The sequence below is a fragment of the Puma concolor genome, chromosome B2, assembly GCF_028749965.1.
Source record: "Puma concolor isolate L17-30 chromosome B2, mPumCon1.1.hap2, whole genome shotgun sequence".
Taxonomy (NCBI): domain Eukaryota; kingdom Metazoa; phylum Chordata; class Mammalia; order Carnivora; family Felidae; genus Puma; species Puma concolor.
In genome coordinates, this window is record NC_141671.1 from 37,482,325 (window position 1) to 37,507,422 (window position 25,098).

General features: G+C 49.1%; 1 protein-coding gene across 3 annotated transcripts in view; it reads left to right on the plus strand.

Annotated features, from left to right (window-relative positions):
• ZFAND3 (zinc finger AN1-type containing 3) overlaps positions 1-15,712 on the plus strand; it is a 326,629-nt gene extending 310,917 nt beyond the window's left edge. For all 3 annotated transcript variants that reach the window (XM_086706746.1, XM_086706747.1, XM_086706748.1), the window contains one exon: positions 13,346-15,712. In XM_086706746.1, the coding sequence (XP_086562872.1) occupies positions 13,346-13,500 (155 nt within the window). In that variant the 3' untranslated portion in view covers positions 13,501-15,712. The remainder of the gene's footprint in view (positions 1-13,345) is intronic.
• Positions 15,713-25,098: the final 9,386 nt, after the last annotated feature.

The window sequence follows — 25,098 nt, forward strand, 5'->3', positions numbered from 1 at the left end:
TGTCAAGGCAACCATAGCTACTGAGGCACCTTGAGAAACAGAAAGCGGGAGTGGGGGGATTTGGGGGGAAGTGTTAGAAAAAGGAGGAAAACAAAGTAGAAAAGGACTAGAAATGTAAGGAAATGGGAAGAGGGCAGAAATGGAGATGTGGTGGGGCGGGGAAGTCCACTGGCATTTACTCAAGGGGTTGTGTGAGCTTGGGAGGGTGCCCCAGCTTACGTCTTGCTGAGATTTGAAGGATGTTCCCTTTCCCTGTTGTCGCCTGTGGAGTTGACAGGTAGATCCACCTGTACTGTCTGCTTTGTTCTTAGTGTGCAACACAGGGGCATATTTGGAAGGAGGGGATGACAAGAAGTGCTCCTCTTTTCTCTGGGTACCTCCCTGTACATGATCACGGGGCCTCACCAACTGTTGTACATGCTGAAATGTGCAATGTCATGTTGGATGACTGGGAGACAGATGGCACTGGCCTATGGGAAACTCTGCCCAGTGGCTCTCTCCTGCAGCAGACAGCCAAGACTGCTTCATTTATCCTGATGAATTCTCCAGAACAGTACTCTCTGGCTGCAGAGGGACTAGGGGGAAGTGTACTATGCAGGTGTTGGATGCTCTCCTATGGCCAGAATTTTCTAAGTATCAATCAAGATGTTGCTTGGATGCAGATGGGTTGTTCTTAGGCTGTAAGGTGGGAGGTGGCAGGCAGTGGATACTCTGTTGAAGACGTTTCCTGTGGGTAATGGAGGCTTAGACTTCTGGCAGCCCACTTGTGCCTTGAGGAGCTGAGCAGGCTTCTTCCTCTCTAGATTATGCTGTATAGCAGCAGGCCTCTCCACACACTCACATGCTCTTCTTGAACCATGTCAGCCCGGTGGCTCCTGGGAGATGGAAACTATGAGTCAGCACATGATGGAGTTTGTGCATCCTTGTGACTAATACATAGTATGACATGTGCTCCCTAGAGCGGTGCACTGCAGTGTAACAGATTCACCTGGGAAGGGGAAGGCTTCCAGATTTACAAATTAAAGGGCCAGGTTGGTGTTAATACTCTTGTATCAATTAAATTGCTCTTCCTTTGAACTTAACTACCCCAGGATTAATTTTCCATGGAATCTGGAATAAATGACCAAAATACTGGGGGGTAGAGTACGAAATGAATGTCAGTGGGAACTTGGGTGATTATGCTTCAATTCTTCATTATCTGTACTCAGCTCATTTGTGATTATGAGTTACAGCAAAGTTTTAATTCCAGGAGAGCATCTAATGCCATCTTGGACATTTCTGGGTTGCCTCTCAGAGTGAGCTCAGTGAATATAGGTTCATATTAATAATGGCAATAGAAAAGCATAATTAGGAAAGTAAACCGGATACTGCAAAACAATGGAATATATCCAAAGCCAGACAGTAATAGTTTTTAGATTGCACTCACCGTGCTCCTGTTCACCTGGGTAATTGGAAGTAGACTGTGTGGTGGTGTTCCTTTCCAGGGGTGGCAGGGAGGGGCACAGTTACCAGCATTAAACATTTTTTTTATTGCCAAAAGTAATTTTCTTCTATTTTTAATGAGTCAGATGTTGACTCAAATTATTTATTTATTCAGTCTACTTGAGTTCCAGAGGAACAGCAGGGAAAACAGCAACAAAGTCCCTGACCGCATGGTGCTTTTATTCTTTGGGATGGAGATGCAGTAAACAAGGGAAAAGATATAAATGAGATATTTTGTGGTAGGAGTAAGTGCTGTGGTGTAATAGGATGACGGAGAAAGAGAAGGGCTCTGCCCTGGGTGGGGGTGGGGTGGGGGTGCTGCAGGTAGTGGTGGGGAGGCTAGCATCTGGAAGGAGGTGAAAGCTGAGCTAAGACATAAAAACTGGGAGAGCCAGCCATTCAGAGAGCTTGGGCAGGGGAAGTGTCCTCGATGGAGAGAACAGTGAGGTGACCCTGAGGGAGGAACAACCTAGCATATCAGGACCAGAAAGGTGGCCCGTGTGGTTGGAGCACAGTGCATGAGGAGAGGCGGGCAGGACCAGATGGGGGATAGTTAGACCTTTGCAAGGTCTACTAGAATTTTACTCTAAGTAAAAGTAGTGGGAAGGCATTGAAGGGCTTTAGGCAAAGGAGTGGCGTGATCTGATTTACATTTTATGTTACATTTCTATCCCTCTGGGACATGAACACAAATGCTTGTGTATGCATACACTATCAAGAATACATAAGAACTGGTCGTAGTGGTTGCTTTGCCTCTGGGGAGGGCAACTGAGAGAATGGGAAGGGAGACTTCGTTTTTGTTGAATATTATTTCCTGCAAATTGAATTTCTGTTATATTCATGTATTACCTATTCAAACAGGAATTAATTAACAAATATTAAAAAGTACATCTCAAGTCACTTGCCCTGAAAGAAGGAAAGAAAAAGAAAGAAATCCCTCTAACTGCTCTGAGAGAGAAGGCTGGGGGTGGGAAGGCAGCAAAGGCAGAAGAGTGCAACTGCATTGTGGGCTCCAGGTAGCCATGTTGGAGGCTTGGCCTCACTGCATCTCAGCCTTTGCTGGCCTTTGTTCTGTTCCATCAACATGCCGCACTCATTCTTGCCACGGGAGTTTTGCATGAGATGATGGCGAGAAGCACTTGGGCAGATTTAGAACATCAGTTAGAGGTATATCCAACAAGACTAATAATAAAGTTGGCGCGAGGAATAAGGGAATAAGAAACCAAGAAAGAGGCCCGGGTTTGGCTTGAGCAACTGTGTGGATATGGTATCACTCCCTGAGGCAGGGAGGATTAGGAGATGAGCTAATACAGGACTTTTGTTTTGAACATGTTACAGTTGAGGTTCCTGTTAACCAGTCTGTTCTGGTGTGTTTGTCAAGTAGTAAGTTAGATATAGGAGTTGAGAGTTTAGGGGAATAATTTGTGGGTGGAAATAAAAGTTCCAGAGGCATCAGTATTTAGACTGTACTTGAAGCTTTGGGTCTGGATGAGATTACCTACAGGAGGGAATGTACAAAAATACAAGAGGACTACATTCTGTAGTGGTTTCAGAAGGGAAGCCAGTAAAGGGTCCCAAGGAGCTATAGCCAGTGAAGTGGGAGGAAGATGAGGAACATCACAGAACACCATAGAAGCCAAGGGAGAGAAATACTACAAGAAAGGAACAGGAGACAGATGCTGCTGAGAAGTGAGGGTGAGCAGGTTGGATTTGGCCACTTGAGCTCTTGACTGGCCTTTATCTGTCCCCTGAGGTTCGGAGCACACAGTCTCTGTAACTAACCTCCCGTTCATTAACTCAGTTGAAATATTTTGAGTGAACCACACACTGTTCTAGGCATTAAATTACAAAAGCGTGGTTCCTGCTTTCAGAAAATCAGGAAAACAAGTTAAATGAAAACATTACACAATGACTGTATAATTATAATTGTGACCAGTGTTTCAAGGAAAAGTCCAGGATGCCATGAGAGTGTATAATGGGGCTCTAGATTAGTCTGAGGGTCTAGGGAGGTCTTCCTGAGGAGAAGCCATTCAAAGTGAGGCCTGAGGAAGCAAGCATTTGGTTAGGTGAGTGTGTCAAGGACATAGAGTACAGGAGGGTGGGGGGGGTGAATGGCATGAGGAGAGACAAAGAGGCAGTGGGGTATGAGAGTGAGCTAAGATGGTGAAATTGATTGTCATTCTTGGGAAACCACTAAAGGGTTTAAATAAGAGTGTGATTATCACAGATCGGGGTGTGTGGGATCACAAGGTTGTTGGAGTGGCCCTAGCAGGAGACACTGGTGGCTTTGACTGGGTGCTGGTGGTAAAGGTGGAAGGAAGAGAATGAATTTGATTTTGGGGACTAGGATCCACAGGACTTGCTGGTTGAATGTGAAGAATGAGGAATATATCAGTGATGACCCAGGTTTGTGTCATAAGCCACTGGCTGCAAGGTGAGCCTGTTCTGCTAGAGTGGGGGACACTGAAGAAGTATGTTTGTGAGGGAATAGCAAGTGTTCCATTTTGGGCACCTTGAATCTAAGATCTCCAACTTAGCCAGTAGATAATTGGATACAGAGGCATAGAGCTCCAAAGAGAGAGGTAGGTCTGGGACAGAGAAAGACATTTCAAAGTTGTTGGCCTATGTGGTTAGAGTTTTAAACATTGGGGCAAGTGTGGGTGAGACAAAAAAAAAAAAAAAAAAGAGTCCAGCGCTGAGGAATTCTCATACTTAAAGGACAGTAGGGAGAGAGAATAAAAACAAGGAAAGCAGTATGTGCCCGTGAGAGTAGTCAACTGTTCCAGACACTATCGAGGAGAACTGAAAAGAGCCCATTGGGTTTAGCAATGAGCAAGCTCCATTCATGGCATTTTTTATATACCTGGACTGTATAACCTTATCTGTGCCCCCCTCCCCACCCACTCTCCGAGTGAAAGGGAATTGGGCTGTGAGGTCAACTCCCCCCACCCAGGCAGAGAAGAAGTCTCTAGGATCCTGGAGTGGGTGGTCCATTCATTGGGGGTTTTAACTGTCTATATCCATGGTTTGGTTTCAAGTCTGAATTCATGTGTACAGCTAAAGCATTCTTCTGCCACTGAGAAAGCCTCTCTCCCTGCAGATGAGGGGTGTTTAAATAAAGTAACTTTAAAAATGGAGAATCAAGAAGCCAGCTTCTCTGCCCTCCCCTCCCCTCTACACACACTTAGAATAATGGACCTCATATGTTGTGGGATTTGTGACTTTGAGGCTTAAATTTTGTGAAGATCAAGAAGAGCGTGCTTATACTCTGGAGGCCCTCAGAATGACCTTTCTGAGTTAATGTGAAAACAAGAGGCATGTAGAGAGACTTTTCATTCTTAAAAGAAGCACAAAGCAAATGCACGTGACATTGGCACCGTTTGGATAAAAGCATAATTGTTTCCAGAATGTCTACAGCCCATTCCTTTCTCTTGTTCCTCCTTTCACCGCAGCTCCCAGCTCGACCGTCTCAGGGAAATAGACACGGGCTCTTCAGCGCATGGTCAGTACGTGACCAAACTTGGAAACACACTTGCTCTGCCTCTTCTTGTGAGAGAGGCTTGCAGAATTCACAACCATACCTGTGGAGAAGCCCCCACAGGAGCAGAGAAGCTGCTCTCTGCTGCCCTTGGAAAGTTTGTGTCCCTTTCATGGTGTCCCTAACCAGTGAGTGCTTTCTAGGCTGCCCTGTGTAGTCTTCATATATTTAAATCAAGTTGCTCTAAAATTTGCATATCTTCAACAGAAATCTTTACTGAGCTTGTCACTTACTGTGCATCTGTAGTCTGTACAAAGAGGTTTGTGAAGAGGGGCAGAGGAGACCACGTGTTCAGAGGAAGATTTCACGTTCATTCTCCTTTGTCAGTAGCGGTTTCTCAGAAGGAAACCAGAGTCTAGACTGAGAGGTAAACGGGAGGAGGAAGAAGGGGAAGGGGGCTCCCAGCCTTGAAGTCGAGTTTGTTAGTTATATCCTGTAAGGTGAGGGGGTGACAAAAGCTGGAGGAGCCATCCAGCAGCAGCCTTCCTCCAGCCGGGGGCTTCGTGTGCACTAGCTGCTTTAATGTCCATAACCCCGTTTATGGGCGGTACAAGTGAGGCTCCGAAAGGTTGAATGACTTACCTGTAACACACAACTGTCAGAGCAGTGCAGCTGGAACTTGAATCCAGTACTTTGGCTCCAAAGCACAAGTTTCTCACTGGGTTTTGCAGAAAGAGAACTTGAGGTTGCCCTGTTTATGGGATTTGCCATAGGTACCTCCCAGTTCCGATCTGTCATCTTCGTACTCTCTCCCATGACCTCACCATATGGATTGAAAGGCCGACAGAGAAAAATGGCAAAAGTATTCCTTTCCTTTCCAAGTGTTGTTCTGGAGAGAGACACATGGCATTTACAGTCGGAGGCCCCCTGACATTCTGTGACTTGGGTGAACTGGCTCTTGCCAGTGTAGCCTCAGGGATGGCTAAACAGGCCACAGTTCTCTGGAGAGCCTGGCAGCTAAGTTGCTGCATTGGGCCCAGGCTGTGCCCTCAGTGGCTCTTGGGTGGGGTGGGTGGGGCCCTTTTTCTTGCCTACAGTGCAGCTTTGGAGCTAGTTTTCTAGGAGGGTTCTCCATTTGAGAAGGTAGTCCTTTAAAGGACAAGGAAATGCTGAAAGCGAAATCTCCAGCCTGTTGGGAGGAGGATAAGGTCACCCAAGAAATGGAAGTTTCCTGCCAGTACCTCACTATTATCTGGAGACCCTGAGAGGCCTGTGGTGGGGGGAAGGAATGGAGCAGAGGCTGGAAGTGCAGGCACCTGCTAGGGTTTTTCTGGATCGTTAAAACTGCCTCAGGTACCAAGAGGCTAATACTGCCTGCCTTTGCTACTGAAATGGAATGATGTTTGAAAATGCAAGTCATTATTCCTGTGGCAAAAACTGCCTTGAGCCATTTTCTCTTAGTTTTTAAATATATGTTCATCTGTAGATAAAACAGCCCAGCAGAATGTGTGCCTGCAGCCAACCCCCTTCTCCTTGTGCGCTGAGGTGTTACCGGGCATGCTTGGAGGGTTCTCACAAGTCAGAATTGATGGCACGGTATCCTTTGTGATGCAGGTGCCCTGCCCTACCTCCCACCCACGGTGGCAAAAATAGGACTAGGCTTTTCCTGGGTGGAGGCAAGAGTGAAGGGGGCAGGACTTGTTCTGTGAATGTCAGGTAAAGCAAGGTTGCCTGAGTTGGGTGATAGGAGACATTACTGGGAAAAGGCAGACATTCCCCCCAGAGGAGAGGAAAGAGGTCAGTAGAGTTTTTGCAAGAAGGGAGCTATCTAGAGAACAATAAAGGATACCAGGAGTGGTGAATTTTGTATACTTTTAAAATGACATGTGTGCAAGTTGCTTCAGGAGCTTTGTTATTGCACTGGACCACGACACCTTTTTCTCCCTCTGCTGCTGTCTCCTCTCCCAGAGCCACTTGCTGAGTGCACACAGCCACCTTAGGAGCTCAGGGCACTAGGCTCCCATATCTTTGCCTGCTGTCACACTGCTTTTTTGTTCTAACATTTAGCTTGTATCTAACTGGTATTATAATTGATTTGGGGGAAAACAGATGATTGCTTCTGTTTTAGAATTGTCTTGGTATATTTTAGTGGTTTTTATTAAATTGTTGAGTAGAATGGGCTCTTACAAACTGAAGGCTCTCCTTCCCTTTGAAAAACAGACCGATGCCCACCTTGATCTACTGTGGCTTTGGTTCCAGCACCCTCAGCACCCTGGGCAGCTGACCCCTGCCCATCCACCCATTCTCTCCCCCGGCCCAGCTAAGCACTGTGTTGGCCACTCATGAGCCATGATCCAGTTCTGTTTCTTGGAGCACGATGCTTTCCCCTCCACCATGCAGAGCCAGAGATGGAGGAGAATGCAAAGCAGACACACTCCGTTCCTGAATCACTTGTAGCTGCTTTGCCCATACCCTGGGTCTGATGAAATAAAATGTGTTAAGATCCTTTAATATGTTTCTGTGCTACAAATTCTGCCTTGGGCATTGGGTCAGTGAATGTGGTGTAATCCGGGATTGCTGCTGGTGGGAGTATAAATGGCTAATGCTTTCCAACAAGCTTTCCTGTAGCCACCTGCTGTTCCCAGCATGTACTTACAAATGAGCTATGAGGTCACTGTGCTGTCCTGAGCTTTAAGAAACTTTTACCTTGCTGGAAAAAAAAATGTGATTCTTTTTTCTAACAAGCTTGCCTGGTCATTTCAGACATATGGCTCAGGCACATTTGTCATTATTCTTTAAAAAGATAGGAAGTGGTACCTATTGATGAGTTGAAATTTGGAGTGTCTGTTGCCGAGGTTTCTCAGGAAGCTTCGGAAGGCGTCGGGTAGGCTGTGTTTGCTGGAGCCCATGCTCACGTGTAGGAACAGTCTCTGATTGTCCTCCTAAGTGGGCGTACACTGCAGCCAGCACAGGTAGGGGGCTGGAGGGCAGACGTGACTGCACAGACAGCATGCACACGTGCACTGCCACCTCAGGCTGCTCACCGGTGGATCATTTTACAGGGCCTCGGTCCCCAAGGCTTGTCAGTATTTTTAGTTTCTGCTTGAACCTTTGCTTTGACAATTTGAAATTCAAATGAGCAATAAAGTGTAAAATATTTCTTACAAGTGAGGTAGAAACACCTAAATAGCTGGAGCTGAGGCCTGCCCTGGTCTGTGACTTTACTAAAACCACCGCGGTGGGCGAGCCTTCAAGGGGGGGGGGGGGGGGCGGAGGGGGTCAGATCCTGCAAGAAAACAAATGTTTAATTAATTAAAGTCTAAAACTATCCAGAGCTGCCCAACTTTGCCAACTTTAAATGGGGCTTTTTACTCTAAGATAAAGCCGATAAGCAGCATTTCTGTCTGACAGAGATTGAATAAAAATGTCAAGGGCTGAGACTTGGAATGTGGATTTTGGCATCACTTTCTTTGCCTCCCTTAGGAAATTCCATGGATAAAGTTCCAGCCCCTGCTTAATTCTTAGGGTTTGGAGGGAAGTGCTGGCTGTGGGGGGGAGGAGCCCAGGGCCTCAGCCAGAGGTTAAGGGCTACCCTGCCTGCTGCCTACAGAGTGTAAGGTTGGCTCCCTCCTTCTGCCCCCCAGCTCCTCCTCCTCCCATCTCCCTGCCCCCAGTACCTTAGCCATTTCCCATGGCTTGTGGGTGAGGGAGCAGTGGAGGGATGGAACTGGTAGGTGAGGCAGTTATCTGGTTCTAGTGCCCTCAGGGCCTTGCCTACCAGCACTACTGAGAGGTAAAGGACACAGACCCTTTCTTCTCAGGTCTTTGGTAAGGCTTCTTCCCAGTGTTCCTCTTGGGCAGTGATAGTTGCGGATTTTTGTAAACAAGTTAGTGAAACAGAAAACAGTGTTAAAACTTTCATAGCACTTAGAGCAAGGTGTTGGGTGTCATCTGTGTTTGATGATGGCATTTGTACAAATTATTCTCTATCCTGTGTGTTTAGTCTCAAAATACACCCCCCCCCCACACACACACACGCACGCACCCGTGTAAGGAGATGTGAAGTTTAACTGTGGATGAAGGCATCAGAATGAATTGTATGGCTTCCAGACATTAACTTTAAAAGCTAAAGAGTCAGAAGTTTGGTTCCCACCAAATGAGCATTTTTAGAAACATGCACTTTCAGACCTTTTCGAGTCTTAGAAGAATGAGCCTTAGTTCCATTTTGTGCTGGGAATGTATTTTCAGGGCCATTGGGTGTTGACCATCTTTAGGTTGATATGGCATATGGTCATGGGTGCCACAGGCCCCAGGCCCACATCAGGAGGGCTGAGTCCAGATGAGTGGTTTCCATTAAAATACCTGTCCTACAAGAATGCCCCCAGGCTTCTCTGTTGAGGGCCAGTGACTTGAATGCTGCCTTCTGTATTTCTCATGCCATGTGAGGGAAAAACCCTTTCTTGTATCTCTGAGTGATAGAGTTAGGGAAGCTTCTGGTATCCCCCCACCTCTTGCTGTCCATAGCCACAGGCTTGGGCAGGGCACTGGGATGAGCCTGAGTAGGTCAGCCCTGTGACCATCTACACAGTCATCCTCTTCCCTCCTGATGCTGCCTGCTTAGTTAAAGAAGGTTTTTTCAAACTGAGGATGTAGCTGCTGGAGACCTTCCAGCTCAGCTCACTGGGAGGGGGCTGACTGGTATCACCTGCTGTGGGGGCCTCCTCTTCCTCTTCCTGCGTGAGGGATGGGCGGCCAGAAGCCAGGGAGGGGCAGGGGGTGGGGCATGGAACAAAGTGCACACAGAGTTGCTGCTTCACCCTCCCTTTTTAATCAAGGGCTCATCCCAAATTGTTCTTCAGTGCCAGCTAGTGAAGAAACACCCACACAAATTCTTGAGTGTTTCGTGCAGATGTACTGAAAACAACCCCAGCAGCCTATAGGAGCTCTGCAGCTTCCTCCTACGCCAGTATTTCATGGAAAACCAGGAATCCGGGCCTCTCGGGAGCAGGGCAGCCAGTTATGTGACACCAGAGGGGCAAGGGCTGAGGTTAAACCACATTTAGCAGGCATGTCATATTTTCAAAAACTTTGGCTTTGGGTGTTTTCATTCTCTTTTGGGAATCAGCGTCCTTTTAATCATATTCTCCTACCCTGATCTATCCTCATCCTGCCAGAGTACCATGTGGTATGTAGCTTTTATAGGCAAACGTATATTGAATCTTTTTTTAAAGTACATGATGCTGAACTATGGGGGCCATGACGAGAGTGTAGGTATGGATTGGTTGTATGTATGCAAATTAATGAGTGAATTCAGTTTTGATATATAACTTTTTTAAATTAGGGGAGAAAAGAATTGTGTAATCCTCTGGTGATGATACCAAACCCATATTGCAGCTCAGCTGATCAATTCATTGTCCTCTGTGCTTTCATCCCTTCGGACACTGCCTTGGTTGACCCTCTCTGGAAAGGCCCTAATTGGTTTCTAATGAACACTGTGGAGGATGTAGACAGAGGCTGTAAATCCCCTTGCGCTTTTAAACTGTATTCATCACTGAAATTAAGAACAATCATCTTCCCTAGCAGCCTGAACTCATTTCTCCATACCCAGCTCTGTTTAAAGAATTCAATCAGAGAATAATTGAAAGTTCATGACACTTGCAATAGTTTCTGGAAACAGATCTGTGGGTACCAAGAAAAGAGGATAGAGATTCGTCTACCCACGGGTCATTCCCGCCCCCCACCACCCCCGTCTGTATCCAGAGCAACCCATTCCCGAATACTGACACTAAAATGCATTTAGCTGATTGGCTGCTGTCAGTGGATCATACCTGCTCAGCATTTGGGACAAGTTTCAGCATGTAACTTCCTTTTGGTGAGTGACCCTGACAGGAGAGGGGATTGACTTAATTTATTCCAGCTACTAACCTCAGTACAGCAAGTTGGGAAGCTAGCCTTCTAGAATTTGCCCAGACACTCTTCCCCAGTGAATTACAATGCCATATATTCTAATTGTTACCCGTGCTACACCCAAGTGTAGCTGCTGTGTAGTGGTTTTTACCTTACAGAAATCAAAGCCAAGTGTCAAGTTGTGTCTGACAGAGGTACACAGAACTCGGAGGGAGAAATGAGGTGTTTCTGGCTGGATGGAGAATCCTCGGGTGTGTAGAGAGAGCATCAGGCAGCTGTTGTGGTTGTCACGCCCTGTTTCCTTTTCCACACGGAGCCTGGGGCTCTCAGATCCCTGAGGGGGGCTGCTCTGTAGCCAGGGGAAGGCAAGCTAAGCAAAGTTGTGCGGGGTGTGTAGTGAGGACAAGGCTGGAGCCTCTCCCTTCTGCCCCACTCTGCCTTTGACTAATGAGGTGTTAGGCTGAGCCAGGGCTCAGTTAATTTCAGAGGTAATCCATTTCCTGCTACTTTGATTCAGTCGGCACCATTCATCAGAAGCAGAGAAGAGCCCCTGGGACCTTCTACATCATCTCAGTATCTTGAAAACAAGGAGGGAAGGGGGCAGTGGGGGTTCTCCCGCCCTTTTTATAGATGTCGAAGTTCCAGAAGTATGTCAGGACTTGGTGGCAGAAAATGCCTACCAGCATGTCATGGTGCCAGGCTGCCAGCGCCCCATCAGAGCCCTTCTCCCCACAGGTAGGCTTGCCCCAAAGGACAGCTGTGCTGGTTAGATGGAGGATGTATATTGAGGCCATCCACACTTAGGCTGGGAAGGACAAAGACAACACTATCCAATATCTTCGAGTAATGAACTTATCAGTAAATATAACACATGAGCTCATTAATCTTAACTTTGCTTTTGGACCAAGTGGGAACTCGGCTTCTCAGGAGACAAAAATTTCATCTCTGTTCTTTTCCTTAAACCCAGTCCCAATTTAGAGTCAAACATATTGCCCTGCTCTCCCTGGGAAGCAGTTAATAATGTGTTTTCTCTCACAGCGGATGGTCCAGTCAGCCTGGTCACCCAGGCTCTTGGGCCCTGTGCACGTGCTCTATGCACAGCATGGGCTTTAGGGCATCAGAGCAGGGCTGTGAGGGTCAGTTGAGGAGTGTTCTCTAGATGAAGTTAGCCTTACAGGTTAGGCTGTTGAAACTGTCGCCTGTCCTGGCCACTCAGTCTTTGCTTCAACCAATGTTATTCTTCTGTGAAAAGAAAAGAAATGGAGGCTGTGGAGATGGATGAAGGGAGTGGCTGGCCGTTCGCTCTGAGCAGTGAGATCTGGGCGCAAAAGAAATCTCTGGGAAGAGGTGGTGGTTGTGAGGAGAGCCTTGGCCTGGCGGGGCTGTTGTGGGATGCCTGCCTGCGCACACAGGGAGAAGAGGTTTAGGGAAGATTCGCCTACAGGTCGGTCCTGTGGACCTGGTCTAGGCCTGTGGCCACATATGACTGATGGGATGAGTGGGGGCGATGGGCCAGCCAGCACTGGCAGGTGGCTTCCCAGCCTGGATCTTTCCCTCCCCCTCCCTGACAGAGAGGGCCAGACAGACCTTGGGGACATCAGCAGTTCTAGAAATGGAGCAGAATGGGGAGGGAACAGGCCACATCCTTGGCAGCTCTGTGTTACCTTTGTCCTCTGAGCCTCCTGCTGACTGCCTGAGGGCCACCTCTTATTATTTCCTACCAGAGGGCCTTCACCTGAACCATCTCCTTGCTCTGTTGGCCTCTCCTCAGTCATTTGTTCTGCCAGGCTCATCAGTGTTTCCCTTGATTTCTCTGCTCCAGGAAGAGGGAGCAGTCTTGTAACCTCCTACCTACCAGGTGGAGTTAGAAGCCTCAGGCTCCTTTGAGATGGCTGGCGATTAGAGCTCAACATTTCTGTTCTTTCCCCTATTTATATGTAATACCTTTTCTGGCACTCGAAATAATCCCCTTTTCTTTGAGAGTCTCCGCTCACTTGTGGGCTGTGGTTTGATCACACCCACTGTCCCCCCTAAGCCCTCACTGTACAGGATGTAATTTAAGCCATAATCATTTCTGCTCCGTCTCTGCCTCTTAGAAATGGTGGGTGTCCTGTGGCTGTTACAGTTTGCCCAAGCTGGGAAGGTGCTGAGCTGGCAGCTTTCTGCCCTCCCGCCTGTTTGGTGGGGAGGGAGGGGCTCAGACCCCCCCACCCCCACCGGGAAGGGGGCGGCGTGTCTCACTGCAGCAGCTGAGAAGTCACTGGCCTTCTGAGGTCCTGGAGGAAGAGCTGTGGTAAAGGCCCCTTCCTCCCAGGCGGCCGCTGTGTAAACTCTCTCCGGTGGCAGGAGTGCCTGCTGTGCGCCACTGTCTGCTCACTGATATGCCCCTCCATCCTCCAGGCCAGGACGAAAGCTGGGGTTTGGACATTTGGAGGCCCACCTAACAGTCTGTTTTCTTTGCTTCTCCCACTGTTGCAGGTTATGTGTTCTGTATGTTACATCGCCTCCCCGAGCAGCATGACTGTACATTTGACCACATGGGCCGCGGCCGAGAGGAAGCCATCATGAAAATGGTGAAACTGGACCGGAAAGTGGGGCGCTCCTGCCAGCGCATTGGGGAGGGGTGCTCCTGAAGGCCAGGCATGGCCGCCACATGACGCTGTTCTTAGTTCACTAATGTTAGCCTTATTTAGGACAAAGTCAGCCAGACACCTTGTACTGGGCACGCGTCAGACTACAGCCAGTCCGTTTCCTTTCTTTAGCCAGCCATCCTGGTACTGTAGTTTAGGGGTTGATGGTGGTTGAAATTGATTTCTGGCTGGTTACTAAGGTGCCTGCTAGCCATTGTATAAAATTAAAACGTGAAGAATATTTTTTTTTGAGCATGGCTAGTGGATTTAAAACAACACATACCTGTCACTGCTGGAGTCAAACTTATAAAAAGCCTTAAGCGGAAAGTGTTCCAGACGGAGACTCTGAGTTAATAGAGGAGTAGAAGCTGGTGTTACAGTTCCCATGACGCACATGGCTTTGCCAGAAACTCTGGTTAATGTTCGGCCTTTCACCTCTTCACTTATCCTTAGTCCCAGTAGCCAGGATACCTGATGGCCACGCGTGCCTTGGCCACAGGAGGCTGTTGAGATTGGCCACATGGCTGGGCTGGGTGGTGGCTTTGCTCTCCCACAGAGCTGGAAATGGGGGTGGGGGGGCAGGTTCTTAGGAAAATTTTTTTACCTGACTTGCTATGAAAAAACTCTCTCATCACAGGAGAAGAGAAACAATAACCTCACTTTGAAAATTAGTTCCATTCAAGACTAGTCCATGTACAAGACCCATCTTTTCTACACAGGACCCACGGTCGTGAGAAGCAGCCAGGGCGCACCCTGACCCCACTGGCTCTGGTTTGCCATTTGCCAAGTGCAGGGATCTGGCAATTGATCAAATAAGGCTAATTACAGCACAGCAGCTGCGGCTGGGATCTACAAACTGGCCTCTGCAGCTAAATTTCTATATTGGGATTTTTTAAAAAGACATTTCATGGCCAACGGGAATCAGTAGGAGTGCTGGGGAGTGTCTGGGAAGCTGCTGTCCACAGACTCTGCCCCTTCCAGTGGCACCCACTCAGCCCTCTGTGGGCCGAGAGGATGGTGCCATGGCCTCGCCCCTTGTGTCTGTGCAGCTCTGTAGTCCAGGGACAACCTCTACCACATAGGTTTAGGACGGACAGGCAGCATACGCCAGAGGAGCTGTGGGTTGATCTGTCTAGAACAGTGGTTCGTGGCCCGGCCCGGCTCTGAGAGACCTTTGCTCTGGCAGTGGGGTGGGAGGGCACATTTATCAGCCTGTCCCTCTTCATGCGTGCAGAAAGGAGTCAGTAGCCACGATAGCTCAGGCCAGGTGGGGAGGGTGGCTCTGGGCCTGTTTGCCCGTGTTAGGGAATCATCACCGGTCGGGTGGGGGCGGGGAGGGTGGACAGGATTAAGATTCCTGCCTTAAGCCTGAACAGGGTTGAGTGGCCCAGAGACCCCATCTGGTCCAGGCTGGTGAGAGTCGGAGGCTCCTGCAGAGGCGGCTTGGATCTGCCCACACACAGGCTACTGGAATAGTTAACCCAGCAAACTTTCCCTTTTATACCACAACAAGCAGCTCGACTCTCTGCAGTTCACAGCTACACACCTGCAACTACAAGTGGTTTTGATCCGGAATACTGAAATAGGAAATCATGCTCTTCCCAGCCTCTTCCTTCCATCCCACCCCCACCAGAGTGGAATCCGCTGCAAAATCTCCAGCCTTATTCTTGCTTCAGGACCCAGACTGGTGTCTTGCTCTAAGGCAGCCCAGGGCAGAGGGGCCAGGTCTGCCCGCGTTTACCACTGTTGTCAAGCCACGGCCCTCTGGCCAGTACATGGCCATCCTCAGTGAGGCGGCCACCTAGGCCCCCCCGCCAAGCTCTGATCCCGAAGAGGCCACCCACGCGCCCTTCCGGCCCTCCTCAGGCCCCACCGCTGCTGCTTCGAGGCAGGGATGGGAGGCAGGCTCTCTGGGGAGCCTGGTGGCACACAGGGCTCGCAGCCCATGTTCACTTCCTGATGGTAGAGCTGGGGGTGGGGGGAGGGCTTGTTCCCCTGCAGTATCTGTTCTGTGAAGTTTGTTAAATGTAAGGAAAGCTTAAATTCTTGTATCTTTAAAAGAGAAGATCTTATTTAACCCTTTTGTGTTTTAGATTTACTTACACACATAGCCTAGAGCTCAGTTTTAGTTTTAACATTGTGAAAATATTAAAAGAATCTTGTAACTTTATTCTTTTTTCTCCTGCTGAAAAAAAATTAAACCAATCGTATGAAAGTTTGGATTTCTCTGTTTCGCCAGTTCTCCGAAGTGCTACCTGTATAACCAGAAAACGGTACAGTGTCTCCCTGGCCGGAGCTAGGAAGAGATGAGGGAGGAGGTGGCTCTTGTGTGCAGCATCCCCTCCATTCTCTCTGTGTGTGTGTGGGGGGGGGGGTCACACGTCCAGGCTAAACAGTTGCTCTCCTTGTTTCTGTTGGTGGGTTGTGCCTTGGGAGCCCCCCGGGCTGACCCTGGATGAAGGTGTGCCTGCTGGGCCAAGTCTTTGCTGGCAGCAAGGAGGTCACCCATGTAGGGGAGATAGGAAGAAATAAACACCAGCCCTGAGGGAGTCCCTCAGTTGTGCCTGCCTTAGGGGTGCCTGGGTCCTGGGGGGCGGGGAGGGGCAGCATCTCAGAGACCCAGATCCCACCCATGGGAGGATCCAACTCTGGTGTGGAGGAGGCATTCGATACATCTTCAGGTGTTTGAAAATGTGGCAGGAGAGTAGCATCCCTCCTTCCCACCTTTAGGGCAGAATATTTGACCACACAGTTGCCATGAAGATGATGAGAAATCCTGAGAGGAAATTAGAGGTGTATGGTGGAGGGGAACAGGCAGATGTGTGCAAAGAGCACAGGAGTGTGGTGGCCTTGGAACCCGCTAAATGCACCTCTGTCCCTGGTTAGCACCTCCTGTTGATCTGGGAGGTTTTGTTTCTGCCAGCAGGAGCCCACAGCCAGAAGAGATGGCTCTGGAAAGAAGCCACAGCAAGGAACAGGAGCAGGAAGCCCACCCCCACCCTGCAGGCAGATTGGGGGTGGGACGTGGTCCTCAAGGCAAACTGAGAGAGCCCTCTGGCTCCAAAGAAGGAGCGAACTGAGAGCACCCCAGCAGTCAGCAGAGCAACAGAAATACCTGGGAAAATTCTGCAGCTGTCTCAAAAACGTATCTCTTTTACAGCCATTCTCAAACCTGCCTAAAGGAGGGCTCCAGAAGAAGAGGAATAAGAAGAGAAAAACGTGGAGGCCTGGAAACTCAGGAGAGGACTGGGAAGGGATGTCACGGGGGATGCAGCCAGCTGTGGGTGGTGTGGGCAGTGAGAGTCTCATGGGTCTCAGAGGGTCCACACTTGATCCACGCCTCTGTCCCAGGGTTTGGGCATGAATCTCATAGATAGAAAAGTAAGCAAATTAAAATAGATCATTTATTAATGCCACACAAAAAATATTAAGAGGAGCCCAGAGACCTTACATGACTCAGCTGTGATTGTTATAAATAATGATGAATGTTGCTCTGGCAAAAACTGGTGACAGAACTCTTCGGAGACCAGAGTACGTGCATGCGTATATATAGAGTATAATGGGGCTACGTTCTCATCGTCCTTAGTGGGAAGTTAAATAATGTGTAAACTGGAAAGTCAAGAGAGCAATGTGAGCATGTTATTTAGAAATGTGGAGGTATAGGCGCTTGGGTGGCTCAGTAGATTGAACATCTGACCGGCTCAGGTCATGATCTCCTGGTTTATGAGTTCAAGCTCTGTGTGAGGCTCTGCTGACAGCTCAGCCTGGAGACTGCTTTGGATTCTGTGTCTCCCTCTCTCTACCCCTCCCCCTGATATCTCTCTCTCTCTCTCTCTCTCTCTCTCTCTCTCTCAAAAATAAACAGTAAAAAAAATTTTTTTTTTAATGTGGAGGTAAATGCAGAAGAAAACGCTGGAAGTTTAGTGGTTTTCTGTGGGGGTGGAGGATGGGAATTCAGCAAGCCTTATATTTTCTATTTCTAGGACTATATACATGTGCAACGTTGATTTTTTTTTTTTTTCCTTAAGTTTAAAAACTGACAGAAGGGACCAGCTCTCCCAGGGAGGTCAGGATGCTGGGTTCTCAGAAGCCAGCCTGTCCAGCATTCCCCAAAAGTGGATTTCAAGAAACTCAGGTCCTTGGTGATGCCAAGTGGAAAGCCGATTTCCTGGTCAGAGATGTTTTAGAAGATGCAGGTGGCTAGTGCATCACAATACGCAGCCCATGACTTATTTTTACCTCTGGGCTTTCTCATAATCACACCTTGGGACAAGTTACCCCTGTTCTTTGAGCACCCTCTGTGTACTGGGGGTTAATTCTAGCCAGGCCTGCCTGGCTTACATGGATCTCTGCTGTGCTGTCCCAGTGACCCATAACCTGAATCACCTGGCACATTCCCGGAACTTCACATTTCCCTTGACTTGCATCCTGTTCCCCAGGTTTACATGTCAGGGTGTTTCCGATCAGTCACTGGAGGGACTTTGAAATGGATATAGCAAGCCAGGAGCAAGAGGTTGGGGAGACTGGTGGGCTTCGGCAAAGAACATACAAAATAAAACTGATGGCTTACCCTTAGGATGTGCGAGAGAGGGCCTGGCTGGGAAGGGGCACGTAGCCGCCAGGCTCACATGTAGCCACTGGGCTTTAGGGGCTGATCTCATGGGTTTGGGCAATTAAGCTGTTGGCAAGTGGCAAGTGAGATGCTCCCCAGACTGGGGTCTCTGGTTTCATGCGTGTGGGTAATAGGTTTGTGCATGACCCCTTGTTAGGTACTTGGGAGGCCAGGCTGGCTGGTCCAGTGGTTCCTAGGACTCCATCCCTACCTCACCATCTCCAGGCAGCCCTGTTCTGATCTCCCAGGGCTGGGAAGGGCTTGAGCTGTTGTGGGGAGGAGTGTGGATTTGTTGGGGGGCGGGGCGGGGGCCAGGGCTTTGGAAGGTTTGGGAGCAGGCAGGCCACAGGGTCAGATGTCAGAATCAGCTGACCCCCAGGTTAGGGGGAACTGTGGTCTTTGGCCCACCAGGCAGCAGAAGGAGGTCGGGAGCAGAGGGTCCCAGATTAGGAGGGGAGGGATCTGCTCCATGTGACACAGTGACCAAAAGGAAAGGGGATGTCACCAGGACACAGGTCCCAAAGGCAGAAGCTTGTGTACACCTTGTGAGCCCCATCGGGGGCCCTTCCAGCTCGGAGCCCTGGCTGTGGGGACCCTCATTCAACCCTTGGAATGTGCTTGGCACCAATTCCAGGTACTGGTGACCAAAAATAGTGCCTACTTTGGCTGTGGGGATGGGACAAAAGAACAGGATAAATGTATGCTACAAAATGGGGAAAGTGGCTAAGAAGCACAGGGCCTGTGGGCTTTTCTCTGAGATGGGGACCATCAAGGATTTAAGCCACAGGGGACACAGTCTCCCTGCCTGTGTGCAAGGGAGGAAGCGGGAGGCCAGGGAGGCTACTTGATATCAGGCAGTGGATGGTGGTGGCACAGAACTCAGGGGGCGAGAAGTCAGATTGTGAACTTGGGTTGAAAATAGTGAAAACAGGAGATGCCAACAGATGGGCTGTGGGTGAGAGACAGGAGGACCTCAAGGCTCTGGCCAGAATGAAGGGCCAGAGGTGTCATTAATGAAGGACTCTGGTGGGAACACGGTGGGGTGGACACCACAGACTGGATGTCCGGGTGGAAATGTGGAGGGGACACCCGGTATACAGCTGCGGGCTCAGTGGAGACATCCTGACTAGAGATGAGCATTTATAAGTCCTCGGCACACAGCCAGTACTTCAGGTCCCAGCCTGGTCACTGAGGGAGGAAAGGAGGTAGACTGAGGCTGTGCCAGGGACATTGTGGTATTGCAAGGTCCTGGGAGATGAGAAGAAGCTGCCAGCAGAAGGAGGAGACCCAGAGAGAGGGGAATCCTGATGAATTTCAAAGAGAAGGGAGTCCATGGGGGTGCTGCCTGGGCACCCAGCGGCCAGAGACCTGCCACCGGGGAAAAAGCTGGAAAGCCCCACTAGGGTTTTGCTGCACTAACAGCAGAGAAGGGAGCAGTAATGGAGTGGGTGTGGAGGCAGGAGAGAAGTACTGTTTATGCTGAGGGAATGATCCATCAGAGCAGGAGAGGTAGGGGGCGTAGGACGCAGGGGTAAGTCAAGAGTGGTGCCCAGAAGACGCAGTGCACAGGCGGGCAGGTGGAAGCCGTCTGTTCTGTTCGCTCATGCAAGTGGGAAGGAGGGTCATCAGGTGCAGGGAGGTTGGATAAGGAGCAGGAAGGGTTTGATGGAGATGTTAAAGGTGGACTTCTACTGAAATGAAGTTTTAGCTCTAGGCCCCTCACTCACCAAGACCCCTTCTAAGTCCTGATGGCCGGCCTTGGCAGTGAATCTGCCTCTGCCCACGGTTTTATAAAATTTGCAAGGGTGAGATTCTGTAGCTGCAGTTGCTTAAAGCTGGTCTCTCTCCACTCCAACTTCCTCTTCTGTTGGGTGGTGCTGAGGTGATGTGGGCATTTTGGGGATTTGGCCAAGGTGAAGTCGAGTTGGGGACATATTTGGAGTGGGTAGGATGTATTTGTGTGGTTTGCTGTCACTTCGGTGTTTACTGGGTTATTGATGGTCTTCCTGGGGAGAAAGGATGGCTTTCAGAAGGACACTTTGCTGCCGGCCATGCTGATCACACTGACTAGAAGGAGGGGAGGCACGGAAGGGAGACAAGATTTGGAATGTTTGGGAGGCTCCTGGATGCCTCACTCGGTTAAGCGTCTGACTCTTAATTTCGGCTCGGGTCATGATCTCATGGTTCGTGAGTTTGAGCCCTTTGTTGAGCTCTGCATGGAAGGTATGGAGCCTGCTTGGGATTCTCTCTCTCTACCCCTCCCCCACTCGCGCACACGCTCGCGCTCTCGCTCTCTCTCTCTCTCTCTCAAAATAAATAAACTTAAAAAAAAAAATGTTTGGAGCCAGAGGCTAGTCTGTGGAAAATTCTTCCAGTCATTGGATGTGTAAACTTACAAGCACAAGACTTGATTCTCATCCATGCCTGCTCAAGATGGAAATCTCCTCTTGTTAGGAGCATGCTGGGCTGTGCCGCACATACAACTGTAAGTGCATGTGCCTTGTGCAGTGCAAAGCGTGTTAAAGATTAGCCTAGGAATTCCCGACATGCCCTGGAATCCTACACCTCACACGTGGAAGAAACCTAATGGTGGTTTCCTCACATTTGACAAAAGTTCCCAAAACTTATGTCCGTGCCAGTGTGAGTTGTGAAGAGGAAAGAAATGTGAAGTATCAGTAATTCAAAGTTTGATCAAGGGACGGAAGATTGAGGAATCTTTTTGCTCTTGAATGGCATCAGGAAATCATGCAAAGGGTGATCCGACAGCACAGAGCCCAAGCCTTATAGACGCGCAGCACAGCCACTGAAACCATTGTGTTGGTTTTCTAGAATTCTTGATGTCTGGGTATGTGTCAACTTTGAAAAATGGGTGATTCGCTGTGATTTCTAATTCTTCATCTTTGAGCCTGACTTTATAGTCATATTCTTTATTCTTTTTCCTAAAGAGGGCCCCATAAATGCTGGGAGAGAGTTGAAGGCATGAAATGGTGGCTTAGTTCCCAGCAAGACCTGAGGGGCCCCACAGCCCTTCCCCTGTGTCACAGGCCCAGATGAGGAGCTTGGGTCTGAATGTAAGTCGGCTAAATAGTTAAGCTCTCGCTTGGGTCAGCCAACAGACTCTCCTGATGAGGAAGCAGTGTGCTGGTGTGAGCACCTTGTCATCCCACAGGCTGGCACTTTGAATAGCACTGGATGAGAAATGTCATGAAGATACCAAGGAGCCCTTCCCCTTGAACATGTGCTAGCTGTGGAGACTTGCTTTTCTGATGACTAGCATATGGCAGGAGTGATGCTTCCTGGCTCCAGGCTAGATCTAAAAGGCATAGGATAAGACTTCCACTGGACTCTCTCTCACACATGTGCCTTGGGAGCCCAGGGCTGATAAGTGAGTCACATCCTCTGGGACAGTGATGATCAAAAAATGGAAAATAAGTGTTCGCAAGGATGTGGGGAAATGGGGACTTTCATCCATTGATGGTAGGAGTGTACAATAATACGGCCATTGTAGAAAACTGGTGGTTCCTCAAAAAGTTAAACTGAAATTACCATATGCCAGCAATTCCACTCCTTGGAATCCACCCCAAAGACTTGGAAGCAGGGACTCCAGCATGTGTGTGCACACATGTTCACGACAGCTCTGTTCATAATAGCTGAAAGGTAGAGACACAGCCCAGGTATTCACTAGAAGATGAACAGGAAAACAAAAGGTGGTATAGCCATACAATTCGGCCACAAGAAGAAATCAAATACACATGCTACAATGTGGACAAACCTTGAAAACATTATGCTAAGTACAACAAGCCAGTCACAAAAGATCACATGTTACGTGATTCTGTTTAGGTAAAATGTCAGAATGGGCAGATTCACAGAGACTGAAAGCAGGTGGGTGGTTACTAGGGGTTGGGGGGAGAGGAGAATGGGCACTTAATGGGTATGGGTTTCCTTTTGGGGTGATAAAAATGTTCTGGACTTAGAGGTGCTGTTTGTACAACATTGCAAATATACTAAATGCTACTGAATTGTTCATTTAAAATGGTGGGTTTTATGTTATGTGAATCTCACCGCAATTACAAAAAAGCCTGGCTGCCCCAGAGCCGGTGTACTGGAGAGACCATGTGGAGAGCCCAGGATGAGAGAGGGAAGTCCAGGAGCCCAGCTGTCTGAGTCCCCAGGGCACTTGTCAGATACGTGGGGAATGAGCAAGTCTTCAGATGAGCTGGTCCAGCCTTTCTGTCTGACCCAAATGATACCAAGGGGAACAGAGATGGCTGTCTTCACTGAGCCCTTAGCAAACTGGAGATTTGTGATCAAAATAAGTGTTTTAGGCCACTAGGTCCTGGGAGGGTTGGTCTGCAGTAATGTGAGCTGAGCAGGTGATGTCCGACAATTGCAGGGAGTCCCCAGCCCCCTGGGCATCACAATGGCAAGTGGGTTCAGCCAGCCAGGTTCTTGGAGGGTGGCACTGGGGATCAGAGGTGGTAGTGCCAAGCAAGGACAGCGGAGCACCGTGGACCAGACAGCTGGTGGGGGGTTAGATGAGGGGTGAGGGCACCCCAGGGTGCCCAGGGTAACCAGGAACAAGTGTGTGGTAGCAGCCGTCACGATGGACTCAAGCAGGTGCTGATGAAGCAGTGGATTCTGGCACCTTCACTGAGCTCCTCAACAGTGACCGACCATCCCCTCCCAAGTTCGCCTGATCAGCCCCAGTGGCAGGGGGGGTAGCCCTGACCCCAGGAGGCAGGACACAGATCTTGTCCAGCTGGGCCTCTCCCAAGTGCCTCTCTGCCAAGGGACCCCCTCCCTCTGGCCTGCTCCTTTGCTGGGGAATGTGGAAGATTTCTCCATCCTGGACACTCCCCTGGGGGCTCACAGAAGTCCTTGAGAATAATCTGTGGAGCTTTTACAAAAATTTCCATGCCCAAATCCATCCAAGACCAGGTCAACCAGAATGTGTCAGGTAAGCATGGCCATAGATGTTTGTTGAAAGCTCCCGAGGCCGTTCTGGGGTGCAGTTAGATTGAGGCCGCTGCTCAAACGCAGCAGCATCCTGCCCCATTCTTTTTTTTTTTTTTCCAATATATGAAATTTATTGTCAAATTGGTTTCTATACAACACCCAGTGCTCATCCCAAAAGGTGCCCTCCTCAGTACCCATCACCCACCCTCCCCTCCCTCCCACCCCCCATCAACCCTCAGTTCTCAGTTTTTAAGAGAACTGCTTTGGCTCTCTCCCACTCTAACCTTTTTTTTTTTTTTTTCCTTCCCCTCCTCCATGGGTTTCTGTTAAGTTTCTCAGGATCCACATAAGAGTGAACACATATGGTATCTGTCTTTCTCTGTATGGCTTATTTCACTTAGCATCACACTCTCCAGTTCCATCCACGTTGCTACAAAAGGCCATATTTCGTTCTTTCTCATTGCCATGTAGTACTCCATTGTGTATATAAACCACAATTTCTTTATCCATTCATTGGTTGATGGACATTTAGGCTCTTTCCATAATTTGGCTATTGTTGAGAGTGCTGCTATAAACACTGGGGTACAAGTGCCCCTATGCATCAGTACTCCTGTATCCCTTGGGTAAATTCCTAGCAGCGGTATTGCTGGGTCATAAGGTAGGTCTATTTTTAATTTTCTGAGGAACCTCCACACTGCTTTCCAGAGCGGCTGCACCAATTTGCATTCCCACCAACAGTGCAAGAGGGTTCCCGTTTCTCCACATCCTCGCCAGCATCTATAGTCTCCTGATTTGTTCATTTTGGCCACTCTGACTGGCGTGAGGTGATATCTGAGTGTGGTTTTGATTTGTATTTCCCTGATAAGGAGCGACGTTGAACATCTTTTCATGTGCCTGTTGGCCATCCGGATGTCTTCTTTAGAGAAGTGTCTATTCATGTTTTCTGCCCATTTCTTCACTGGGTTATTTGTTTTTCGGGTGTGGAGTTTGGTGAGCTCTTTATAGATTTTGGATACTAGCCCTTTGTCCGATATGTCATTTGCAAATATCTTTTCCCATTCCGTTGGTTGCCTTTTAGTTTTGTTGGTTGTTTCCTTTGCTGTCATCCTGCCCCATTCTAAGAGGGCACAGAGAGTGAGTGTATTTTGTAACCATCAAAACACTAATTCTCAAAGTGGTGTACCCCAGCTAACAACCCTCTCAATTTGCAGATTAAAAAGGTACTGGGGTGGGGACACTGGCCTGGCAGTAGGTGGAGTGTGCGACTCGATCTTGAGGCTGTGAGTTTGAGCCCCATGTTGGATGTAGAGACTACTTAAAAATAAAATCTAAAAAAAAAAAGTACTGGGTGGATTTCTTCAAAAATGTCTTCCCATTTTTTCCCCTTTAAACTTTGGAGCCTCTAGAAGATAAGCAACAGCATGTGACACAGGACATCGGACTCTGCCCCAAACAGCAGTGTGCTTTTCTTCTGTGGGCATCTGTTGGGTTCTAAACAGATCACCCATGAGCACCACCTCCTCAGGGGTGTGGGCAGGACCAGGGGCAAACCACTGACCTTGAGCAGCCGTGTGGGGAAACCCCAGCAGGTGAGCCAATGGCACCAGGGTTTTAGGCTGTTGGGGTGGCACACCCTAGCTGGGGTGGGCCTTTTGATGGAAACAGAAGGAGACATCTTAACAATGCTGCAGATGCCAACCAGGCCCAGGAGACAGCACTCGCTGGTTAGGTGCCCCAGATCCCACGGGGCAGGGATGACACAGACTCAGGAGGGACGTGGTGGCCTGGCTACTCCTAACAGCTGGGCTGACTGGAACCAGGCATTGACTTACCTCTGCTGCACCTGATGATGCCTTGAGGCCACAGGAAGAGCACCCAGAAGCCCCCCAGCCTCCCCGGCAGTGGATCACTGGTGTGGAAATGCAGGATGCAAGACCGGTGCTGCTCCCTGTAAACCTGACCGGGTGGAAGGCCTGAACACGGAGGAGCCAGGGCCCCCGGACAAAGGAATTTGTCATCTTGGAGCCTGTTGT